The sequence below is a fragment of the Cystoisospora suis genome, assembly GCF_002600585.1.
Source record: "Cystoisospora suis strain Wien I chromosome Unknown contig_910, whole genome shotgun sequence".
Classification (NCBI taxonomy): domain Eukaryota; phylum Apicomplexa; class Conoidasida; order Eucoccidiorida; family Sarcocystidae; genus Cystoisospora; species Cystoisospora suis.
Window position 1 is genome coordinate 11,154 of NW_027153711.1, and position 11,724 is coordinate 22,877.

Here is an 11,724-nt window from a genome sequence, read left to right on the forward strand (position 1 = left end):
TATATATATATATATGCCTATGGATACACATATGAGATACACTGGCACATATGTAGATGTACACACATATATACAGATACACCGCCGCCACGACACATATGAGATACACGTGAATCTATGTATATATATATTCACGTGTATCTCATATATATATACATACACATCGCTATGAATATACACGGATAGAGGAGGCGAATACATGTATGTATTTATATCTCTATATCTATGTGTATATATGTCTAGGTGTCTCTGTTGAATGTAGGACATAAGGTATTAAGTGTGTTGCTTCGTCTGCAGGCGGATAGTGATCGCACTCGTATGGATCTATCTCTCTTTCTCTTTCTCTCTTGCGCTCTTTCTACCTTTATGCTGTCTCTGTCTTTCTTCTTCTAGTCTTGTTCTTTTCTTCTTTCCTGATGGAGTCAAAACAGAAGAAGGAGGAAAGGAAGATATCAAAGAACTTCGGAGACGTCGGTCTTTCGTACAGAGAGCTTCTCTCCAAGCGATAAGACTTCTGGCAACTAAAAGATCTCCTTGCTTTTTGCGACTTGTCTTCTGTAGAGACAGAGATGTATCCAATGCCTCGCTTACTATGGATCTCTCGTTTTGGATTCTTTCCGTCGAAGGTCTCTTCTTCTTCTTTTTCTTTTCTCTCAGTTCGGGATGGTCATCCACAAGTACTGACGCGAAGCCCCCCTGAGGTGTACATACACTTGAGGAACCCTCGTGTCTCGTGTTCGGGGAGGTAATCTGATCTTTCACAAAAAGTGTGTCAGGAATGAAGAGACCTGAAGAGGAGGAGTTCGTGGTCGAAAGAGGATCTGGAGAGGTCCTGGAGATCTTCTTGGTTTTCCTTCTTTGCCTTGTAGATGTCTTTTCTTCTTTGTCTTCGGAGACATTTATCTCTATATCATCTTGAAGAGAGATACCGTCTCTCTTCGTGGGCTCGTCTCTCTCTTCAGCAGGTAAGACTAGAGGCTTTCCTTCTTGTTCCACATGCATATCTGTTTTCGTGCTTCTCTCGTGACTCTTCTTCCTGATCTTCTTCTTACCCCTTCTCTCGTGAATCTCTCCTGTCTCCCCTTCATCCCTCTGATAGACAAGAGAAGAATAGGAGACATCATCGTGCGCGCTGGGTAGTTCCATGGGGTGTACATACACCCCATGAAGCGCTTCCTCCCTCCTCCTATCTGTCTCTCCATGTTTCGTGTGAATGCGAGAAAAGGATGAAGAGAAAGGGCCGATAGCTGTAGAATCGTTACTACTACACAACTGACGATCTCGGACCACCTCTTCTTTCTCTTTTTCTTCATCTTTTCTTCTCTTGTCTTTTCTTCTTCTTATCGTAGCATGATGGGGTGAAGAGATGTCGTTGGTATTTTCATCGACTATGCTTTCCGAAGTGGTAGACTTTCCCAGGAGAATCTCATCGTAATGCTTACCATCTTGTTGAAGACGTTCCCGAGTTGTTGTTGGATAGAGAGAGGTGGAGGAATCTCTTCTCTTATGCCAGTCTTCTTGGAAGAAGGCAAGAGCTGAAGGAGCAGCAGAAGGGAGGATATTTTGCACACACTCCGAGAAAGATCTAGACGGTGGCTTTTCTTCTTCTCTCAGTTCTACAGATGCATGCGCCGTAGAGAGAGAAAAACATCGAGTCAGCGGTAGAGATGAGAAGGAGGGAGAACAAGACAGCTCAGGGAGACGACCAGTCAGGGGAGAACAAGAGAAAGAAGAAGAAGAAAGGGAAGGGATGAGGTGGGGAGAGACAAGTCGACTGATGAATGAGAGAAGAGGGAAAAGAGGGGAGATGTCGTGTTTAGACAGAAAAGAGCTCGGGTGAGAAAGGAGGAGTAACGGAGGTGGACGTACTAGACGGGAAGCCGGTGGATGGAGATAAAGAGTCGATTCTAGGGCATTGGGTGTTGCTGTAGCAAGGTGACCTGTCTTTATGACGGATAATGTTTGATGCTTGGAAGGAGAATGAAAGAAGAAAGAGGGAGTTGATAAAGAGACAAGTTGCCTATGATGGCATGCAGACAGCCTTCGGTTCTTGTAGCCTTTCCGAGAGGATGAAGAGCTAAGGAGAGAAAGCATCCTTGGACAGTCGTTGTTTGTGACTTGTGAAGAGAGGGAAGAAGACTGCAGAAGGAGAGGGGAAGGGTAGAGAAGCGACCCAGGCAGAAAACGGCGACATTTGTCACTACTTAGACAAGATAGATAGATAGATTAAAGAAAGATAGGTGGTGTCCTTGCTATAGAAGATAAGACTGAGAAGAGGAATGGCGATGAAAAAAGGAGGAGACAGCCAAGGCGAGAAAAGGAAAACAGACAAGAAAGAGACACCGTAGGGTGTTGAAGACAAAGACAACGATAGAAATCCTTGAACACACCTCGTTGTTCTCTAGGAAGAGGAAAAAGCTGGTCAGCTTGACTTGAGATATGTCAAGGAATAGGTCGATTGGAAGTACAGAGGAAAGAGGGTAATTACAGTCATGCCCCAATGGCTTGATTTAGAAGACGAGGAGATGAGGCTTCGGTGGCTAGACTCTACTCAAAACTCCCTGCTGCTGGCTTTGTGAAGCTATCGAAACTTGACAGGGAAAGATGTGACTTGAAGGAAAGAAAAAGGAAGATTCTTCATGAAAGAGAAGATAGAGAAAAAGACACTCTTTCAAAGGAAAGTCATAGAAGGAGTGAACGAAGAGTAAGAGTGAAGTAACTTTCAATTGACAAGAAGAAGAAGAAGAAAGAGAAAGAGAAAGCCCCATGCGAAAGGCCGTCCCTGCATCTCCATGGGAGGGTGGATGGCTATCGACTTGACTGAAGTTGAGAAACGGCAGAAAGCGAAGAAGAGAAAGCCGATGAATTACGGAGGTACATGGAAAGATGTGTGAAGTTATTCTCATTCACGAAGGGGTAAATGCGCGTGAGAGAAAGACGGGAAAGAGACAGGAGTCTGTTGGCCCTACTGCTGCTGCGGCGGTTGCTGGTCTTCTTCTGTCTCTACTGGGAGGAGGGCGAATGAATGGATCTTCTCCACTAGAACGACTAGCAGAAGACTGAACTGATTGGGTGTATGTACACCTCAGCAAGAAAGCGAACAGAGATTCGTTTCGCCCTAAAGAGGTGAGCTTGTAGAATTCGATGGACAATAACGGATGTTTGCAACTGCGCGGACACAAGAGCTAGAGAAGCTGTCCTGGGCACACTGTCCTTCGAAAAGCAGTCGCCAACTCCGCTACGTGCCGTCCCTCAGTGCCAGAGTCACTTGCGTGCACTGCCTTAACTCTTGAGTGGAGAAAGACAGCATAGACGGTGGCTACGTGTACAGACCTCTCTTCTTCTCGTTGCTGTTTCATGATGCTCGTCCGTTCATTGGATTCTAGTAAACCGTTTTGATCTATGCTTTCGAGTTTTCGGCTGTCCAGCAAAGATGAACAAAGCAAACGGGGGACATCCACATGCTGTCCTACCGGTGTCTCCGTGAGCCGATGCCATCCGTGCCGGGCAGCGCGGGGCGCGCGGGTAAATAGAAGCGGGAGCTGTCAGTAAAGATCAGTCAAGGAAATACCCCCTCATGCCGTATCCCCGATGCGACAATATCCTTAGTTATCTTTGTATAGATCCATCGGAAGAAAGAAGGTAGTGGTCTTTGATCAAAAGATACAGCCGTGGAGGGTGTCCTACAGCAGCGAGTCATTCAACACGTAAAGCCCAAGCCAGAACTGGGCTGCACCTGCCGAGTGCAAGAGGGTCGGTAGTCGGGAGAAACTTCATTCAGGCAACCCAGAAATTAAGTCTTCTATCTCTCTTGCAGTTCTTCATTGCTCTCCCTCAAGTAACGCCTAGTTTTCTATGCCTTTTACATCACGCCCTACCTAAAGATGTTTGGTCTAGGCATATGACCGGAATGAAGTGCAGCATCTCCCACCTCGAAATTTTGAACAGGTCGACTCACCGGTGGCTCTCCCGTTCCGTAGAGCCGCCAACAGTACTCGGGCTGAAGAACGAAATGCCCCGCTCCGAAGCTATTTCTAATCCCGAGAAGAAACTGTCCCATCAGAGTGTTCTACTCGTGCCCCAACACCTCGAAAGCTGTCGCTCACTGACACGGAGAGAACCACCCGCGACTCTACACAGGAACTGCCCGGTAAAGGTAAGCCGCAGCGATCTTTCGGGGTGGGAGAATGTAACCCTTGCCACCAGTTATGCGAGAACTTTCTCGAAGTGATTAGCAGTTAACTGACTCTCAGAATACTCCTTCGTCTTATTTCTACGCTCCCATAGGCTTTATAAGAAGTGACGAAACGATGACTTCACTAGGTCTCATAGCAACTCCCGGGGCTCAAGAATAGCTCAGCGGCGCTACTTTGGTCGAGTAAGGAATGATAAAGCAGGAGAACATTAATGTTTGATCTCTATGGTAGCTGACTAACCGTGTCAGTATACCTCAAAGAGTAGATGGCCTTCGTTTTCAAGAATCATCCGTATCAGAATCCTCTTTTTCTCCATGAAGAGACAAAGAAGCAGAAGGAACATGTGTGTTCCGGGAGTCAGTTAAGTGCTAACAGCTTCGAGAGTTCTTCAGATCGTTCGTTAATCAAAACCTCTCATCGTTGTCGCTTGCTTAATGTGAAGAATGTGATCTCCTTCTTAGATCATTCTGATGCCTTTATTTTCGCACGAAACACCTATGCTGTATACACAAGCAGCGTGACAGTTGTCATGCAGACCTGCCTTCCGCTCCGAGAAAGTTCATTCATACTTCCAAGCTACTGCTACCTGGATGATCTTCTCTGAGAAAGCAGACGTCCTGCCGCGCAGCTAACGGCCTAGCCAAGCTTGACCGAGAAAAGCAGTGACGGAAAGAACACAAATAAGTTTTCGTAAAAAAGAGGAGAGACCAATCTTATCTGAAAAGGGGAGAATGGCGAAAGCAAGTCAGAGAGAGATAGAAAGAATCGCGCAAAGCAGAAACACATCTCAGTAGATCGCCAATGAACAGCACGACTACCTCGATACCTTTGTCAAATAGAACCACAGTCTCTCCCTATAGCACTCTCGCGAAAAAGAGATAAGAAAAGGATGAGAACATCATCTCTATGTATCCGCAGTGAATATGAGAAGAGACATCTTCGACAGTGACGGACAGATATGACAGGGCGAAGACTCTCTTAGTCAAAAGCGAAGCTGTCTGTCCCATAGACAGATAGATAGGCATGCAAAACGCACTCATACCCTTCACCTCGCTAAACACCTCCGCGTGAGTGCATGACTACAAGTACAGCCAATGGCTGTCTTCTCTTTGACTCCAGTCCCCACTAGTTAAGGCGGTAGGACATAAATACCTCCTCCCTAGTCACATGCTCTCTCCTCGTTACATCATGAAGACACATGCAAGCTTCTTAGTCCAACTGCGGAGGGTCATGAGAAAGAAAGATAGGGAAACAACAAGGGAAGAAAGCTGTTCTTTTCGTTTTCACTTTTGAAAAGAAAAAAAGTCATCCACAAAGAATTCGACATGAACGACGATATTCCTCACGGGAGATATAGGAAAACGGCAAAGAAAGAAAAGAGACCGAGAAAGACACCTCGCAGCTACCAGACAGTCTATCTATCTCTCTATCTCTCTCTCTACCACCTTCGGCAACAGGTCATGTCAGGAGCCACTAGAGATCATCTGGAGAGCTTTCTTTCCCTCCTTCCTTTATTCTTTCTCTCTTTCTCTTTCTCTTTCTCTCTGTCTTTCATGTTAGAGAAGGAACTTCCATACAAAGATGATCACAATGAATAGACCGAAGACCAGGAAAGGCGCGTACTGCTGAAGAAGAGCTCGAAAGCTTAGCACCTTGGCTAGGCCCTTGAACTGGGAGAAACACAACAGACAAGAGAAGAAAAAGAAGACGTCCAGGAAGAAAAAGAGAAGACCACGTCGTGCTAGCGGAGCAAAAAGCTTGTGTAGTTACCTTCACGGCTACTATGTCGAATTAGAGAGAGAGAGAGGGAGTCTAGCTTCATCTAATGGGATCTAACGTTAAAGTCCTCTCGGAGTTTAGAGTTGGCGATGACTGCGGGACTCTCCCGAGAAGTCGTGGTAATGCATATTCAAGAAAGGCAGTTGAAATAAAGACCTCGCGAGCAAAGAAGAATTGCACGAAGAAAGACAATCGAACTCGATAAATTGACAAGAAAGAAAGAGTGAGAGAGAAAGAAAGAGACTCGATCGATAAACCAAGATCTTTCTCTTTTTCACTAGTGTCCAGCAATCGAGGATACGACGAAGTCTTCTTCTTCTTCTACGAGTGATGAAATAAATCCTTTCTACATCTGGGTTAGGCTACAAAGGGATAAAGACAGGCAAATACAAAACTTCCCTCATCCAAAACTGTACATCTCTCTGTCTCCCTCACTGTCTCTCTCTCTGTCTTTTTTTTCCTGTGGGTACTTCCGTCATTTGTTTCTTTCTTTACCTTCTGCGAGGCGTCTTTCAAATCGCTTGCTTTTCTCTCCACGTCTGCCCGCATACACGAACACATGCACACATGCATGCATCTGCATATATCTAGCCAAGAAGAAGAGACAGAAATCCTCACACACTGCAAAGTTGGGCTAAGGGCGGCTCTCTAAAGCCATCCGAGATTTCTTGCTTCTTCTCAATCTAACTCACACATGCTGACTTCTACCTAAGGCTGAAGACTCTCACGCAAAGACGCTGAGTGTTCTTTGACAGGAGAGATGTCTTATGCAACTCCTCTACAAAGCAGGCCGAATCAGACGATAAATGAATGGATATAAAGTAGGTCTTCTCTTCTGGTCTCGAGATCTTGTTTCTTATTCTCCTTCTGCTTCTTCTCTTATAGACGGCTTCTTCTCTCTCCAAGTTGGGAAAGTGACAAAGAAGAGAAAAACCGAGACAAGGGCTGCGAGAAAGCTTGTCGCTTATCGAAGGTGTCTCGAGAGGATCAAAGCAAGCTTTCTTCTCAGTTGATACAACGAGAGCTCTAGCAGTAGTCGTTATGGTCTACACAAGTCTCTCAGTCGTGAAGAAAAAGAAGAAGAAAAAAGAAAGACGGAACCTAGCTTTTCCTATAGACATCCAGGCAGGCCGCGTCTCTCTTTTCATCTGTAGATGTAGAAAGGCCCAGATGATAGACTCTGCTCAGGTGCCTGCCCCGACAGCACGCCTCTAACAGTCCGTGCCTTTACTTCCGCACTCATTTCGAGGCACAAACACCTTTATCTATATAGAGAGAGAGATAGATTGAAGATAGACTAAAGATAGATAGGTTAAAGATAGATAGATAGATAGATTGAAGATAGACTAAAGATAGATAGGTCAAAGATAGATAGATAGATTGAGGATAGGTTAATGATAGATAGATTAAAGATAGATATGAAGACCCGCAGTCGAAGACAGACAAAGGCTACAACGGACTTACAGTCGTATAGAATATACATATATGTATCCAGTCACCAGTGAACATGGATGTGTGCATAGAGAAACCTAGATATCTATATGTCTATCTATGCAGATAAAGGTATTACCCATTCACAAGTAAGCCTCTATGTACGTGTATTAACCTCTTAGCATAGCCTCGATCAATGAGAGAAGACCCTCTCATATCTCCTCCTCTACCTACCCTTCCGGCTCCAAACAAGTCTAGATCTATAGATACACCTCGTGAAGACGACCTTCATACCCACGTGTCGGTCTCGAGGACAACTGCTTAAAATTCATAGGGTCATAAGGAAAGACACCTGTCTCAGATCCATACAAATGTAGAGAGAGAGAGGCATGTATACCTTCAAGATTTTCGCCTCTGAGAAGAATATCGTCTATGTTCTTTCTCATGATGCCTGTCACTTCTGTAAGAGACTGATTTAGCTTCATTATAGCTCGGCTCGAATCGGGATCTTTATACTCCTGCTTCTTCCTCTGAATTGTCCGATCTAGAAACAAACAGAAGAAAAGAAAAGACACGGAAAGGTATGAAAGGCGACTTCATGTACGTATAGAGTGGTGGAAAGGAGACGGGCTCTAGTATAAAGATAGATACAAAGACATTGAAGATAGAGAGATAGACATAGATAGATAGATAGATAAAGATAGATAGATAGATTAAAAATAGATAGATAGATAGCCAATGCACAGATGTGCAGGTATATGGGAGGTGTATTGTAGCCATATGGAGAGATGAGAGTCTTAGTAGAGCGCCTAACAGATGTGTACGAAGTCTTTTGAGAAGTGAGGGGAGGGCACCTCTAAATGAAATAAGAAAAGAAGAGAAGTCTTGAGGAATTTCTTCACTGACAAGAAGAGGTTTAGCAGAAGAAGAAGATGAGGGAGCGACAGCGACAAGAATAGGAGATAAGGATGATAGGGTGGGGTCGCTTACCGAACTTTACGAAGTAGTAAGGCTTCTCAATGGTTTCGATGATCGATCGATAATCCACTGCATGCGTTCCAAAGGCTGTCTGTAGTTCTTCTTGAAAGGCTGCTCGAATATCTTCAAGAAAAGAGAAAGCTAATTTCTTCGGATAAGAGCTTCCGCAAACTGTCAAAAACGTCACACCATCTTCCATGATATAACTAAACAAAACAGTCACACACATACATGCAAAGATAGATGCATATATATTTATGTAGGTGTATGCATGTAAGTATGTGTATCTGTATATGTATTGGATATAGATGCATACACATACATATCCAATACATATACATATATGCATACGTCCATACAGACATACACATCCATACATAGACATATACAGCTATACATATGTATACACACATACATATTTACACATCTTCATGCATGCGGCGTCATACGTGAAGAGCTGGGTACGCGCACACATCCGAAGAGACATATGTGTTGAATAGCAGAAAACCACTCTATCACATGCATATACATATATAGACAGATACGAGCAGAATACATATATATATATATATATGCAATTAGAGCGGCGGGGAAGGACCACCAGGGTATATAGACAGATACACAAGCACTGCGTCCCTATATGCAGTGATCGCGGACGGCTCCGCGAGCCCCGCATTAAGACAACACGAGATAGAGGTGTGTTTCATTCCTTCCTTGTCAGCCATCGTGATGATCTCCCAACTCATATACACCTAAATATCTATCTATATAGGATAAATCTCCCTATCTCTTTATGTATATACAAGGACAAGTTCCTGTAATCTTCTCAGCTTCATAGATTGGTGGGTGTACATATATATATATGAATCTATACATATACTCACCGCCTCTCTATCTATACATATAGACACTACCTCTGTACATATACATATACACACTACCTCTGTACATATACATATACCCACTACCTCTGTACATATACATATACCCACTGCCTCTGTCTATGAATCTGCAATGTAAAGCGTCCATTTCCCTACCCACCGAGCAAAAGAAGAAGTGAAGGGATGAAGATACCCCACACAATGAGTTGTAAGGAGATAACTCTCGTAGTTTCCCCTCATGATTCACAGCATATGATCGATCCGCTTACTGATACTTGAACGGGCCAGCATCGATAGAACACTTGGAATTAGACGTACTCCCCCCCGCATGCCCTAGGCGCTTCAAGATTTGCTTAGCTTGATGCTTCAGCGCATGCACTTGGGGATTGGTGCCTATATCATCCCACGTCTCGCATAGAAGAAGACCATCTGACGATCGACTAACGAATGTCACCTCACCCATCTTGACTCTCCTTATCCAGTGAGGAAAACGAAAAAGACAAAGGAAGAAAGAAAGAGTGAGAAAGATGCTGAGCAAAGAGAGGAGGGGGGGATACGTGGCAGGAGATACAAAGAGAAGGATGGAGAAGAGGATGAAGAGTCCAGAGAGAGATGAAGGGAAGAGAGAAGAATAGAGGAAGGCTTCTGAAGACAGATGGTCAGTGAAACAAAGAATCTGCTCAGTTCAGAAGTTTAGGGTAAAGACAGAAAAGGAAAGAGAGAAAGAAGGAAGAAAGAGAAGGTAGAAAAAAAACTGGATGATAGGAGGGGGCGGGGTGTACATACACCTTTGGAAGAGAGATGAAGATAAGGAAGAAAAGAGTTTAGCCTGTCACCATTCAAGGGAAAGAAAGGGCTAGACAAGAGAAGAAGAGAGAAGGGAAAGATTTGTGGTTGACGGTGTTCACATGAACGAAAGAGAGAAAGATGTCTCAGGTTATACAAGACTGCCGGGTGACGACGTGGCTTATCAAACACTTCAAGGACTTTCAGGAGAGATGCTTGCGATGTATTTCTTCGCGCAGGAAGTACGAAAACTGAGACAACCTACAGGCCGAAATGTGCTTTTATTCTTGAGAAGCAAAAGACAGAGGAGGAGAAGAAGAGTCGATCAACAGAGGAGTCAAGAAGAGAAACCAAGCTTTGTGCCACCCCCTTCTCTATTGACACTTCAAGAGAGAAAGGTAAACAGACACGTGAGAAAGAAAGACAGAAAGAAAGAAGTATCTTCAGAGGTGTTCTTCTTCTCTACGTGTATCTCCCTTTTTTCGGGCTGAAGCAGAGGGGGAGTAAGGAATATCCTCGAAATCTCTGCAGACTTGTATGATAAGATTTTGAAAGACAAGCGAAACAAGAAGTGTCGGTCTTCACATGCAAAAAAAGGGAGAGGAATCAGATCATCTCTGGATGGTCTACAGAGAAAGACATGGAGAGTCGGAAAAAGAAAGAAAGGGAAAAAAGAGAAAGTTGAGTGAACTGCCTCCTTCTTTACGCAGGAAGTGAGAAATAACAAAGATAAGATCTAGAGGACGAGAAGGAGGAGGAAAAGGCGAGAAGACTGCGAGAGATGAAAAGACAGATGAGAAAGACGATACGCACGAACCCACTAGGGCGTTTCGAGGACATATTCAAGAGAGCGATCCCCGTGAAAATCCTCTCCTCGTTCTTTTGTCCAATCGCTCGGCAACAAGCAGCAAAAGTGCATACAGAAAAAGCAGACAAGAAGTCTCATTCACGACGCTGCCTGCGCACGGAGGAAGGAGTCCATAATTGAAAGTGTTTGAGGGAGAGTGGCACAGGAAGACGGCATGCTATGTACAGGCGGACGCGAAGGAGGGGTGAACATTGAGATGTTCTCACTTTGAGAAGGAAAAACTTCTTAGGGAGGTTAGCACACTGCTGAAAGAACGAACGCGGAAGAAGAAGAAGAAAATTTTGAAGCAAGTGGGACTCTTACAGTAGATGTAATACACGCGCGAACAGAAGTAGCACTATCAGGAAGATGCAAATGAAATGCCCGGGAGAGAAGAAAACAGAGGGTATCCAAAGCAGGACTCAAACAGAAGAGAAAACACAAGGGCATGGGTCGTTGTTGGAGAAAACGCATGAGAAATCTAGGGAATGACTCTCCCAGAAGTAGCGGAGTCCGGCACCGTGCATGCAGCAACAACAGGACGGCGTTGTCTATTTTCGCTTTTTGACAGAGGTCCAAGGGAAAAAAGCTTGGAGATTCGGACACGGAAACGACAGCTCGAAAGGTCCCCGCGGAAAGCAAACAGTTGATCCAGGCAAAACAGAAGTCGCCTTGCCTACCACTGCCCCGGATAGTTCGAGGCGGTCATCTGCATGTAACTTACTTGTCACGTTCCCTGGACTCGGGCAGGAGAAAGGACCGCGACACGTTGCATGGCGAACTCGGAACGAAGGGCCCAGAAGGGCCGCCGTTTTTTTCAGGGAGT

At 44.7% G+C, this 11,724-nt stretch overlaps 2 protein-coding genes across 2 annotated transcripts in view; both read right to left on the bottom strand.

Moving 5' to 3' along the window:
* The window catches only part of CSUI_002173 (aaa domain protein), a gene marked incomplete at its 3' end in the record, with an annotated part of 11,301 nt that extends 7,956 nt beyond the window's left edge, over positions 1–3,345 (bottom strand). The window contains exon 1 of the mRNA XM_068062375.1: positions 363–3,345. Coding sequence (XP_067925647.1) covers positions 363–2,094 — 1,732 coding nt within the window. The 5' untranslated portion in view covers positions 2,095–3,345. The remainder of the gene's footprint in view (positions 1–362) is intronic.
* A 1,550-nt stretch (positions 3,346–4,895) lies between these two features.
* On the bottom strand, positions 4,896–11,724 carry CSUI_002174 (synaptobrevin family protein). Its single transcript, XM_068062376.1, has 5 exons — positions 9,535–11,724; positions 8,397–8,590; positions 7,804–7,950; positions 6,471–6,514; positions 4,896–5,866 (listed from the first exon to the last, which is right to left on the bottom strand). Exons 1-5 carry the CDS (start codon positions 9,726–9,728, stop codon positions 5,753–5,755), a joined length of 693 nt encoding a protein of 230 aa, XP_067925648.1. The 5' UTR covers positions 9,729–11,724; the 3' UTR covers positions 4,896–5,752.

Bases quoted from the DNA above. Each gene is read 5' to 3' on its own strand.
- CSUI_002174 (XM_068062376.1), bottom strand. From the start codon at position 9,728: ATGGGTGAGGTGACATTCGTTAGTCGATCGTCAGATGGTCTTCTTCTA. The intron at 8,591-9,534 runs GTAAGCGGATCG...TGTTTTGTTTAG, and splicing joins GCTGGCCCGTTCAAGTATCA to TTATATCATGGAAGATGGTG. The intron at 5,867-6,470 runs GTAAAGAAAGAA...TGTTTCTCCCAG, and splicing joins TGAAAGACGCCTCGCAGAAG to TTCAAGGGCCTAGCCAAGGT.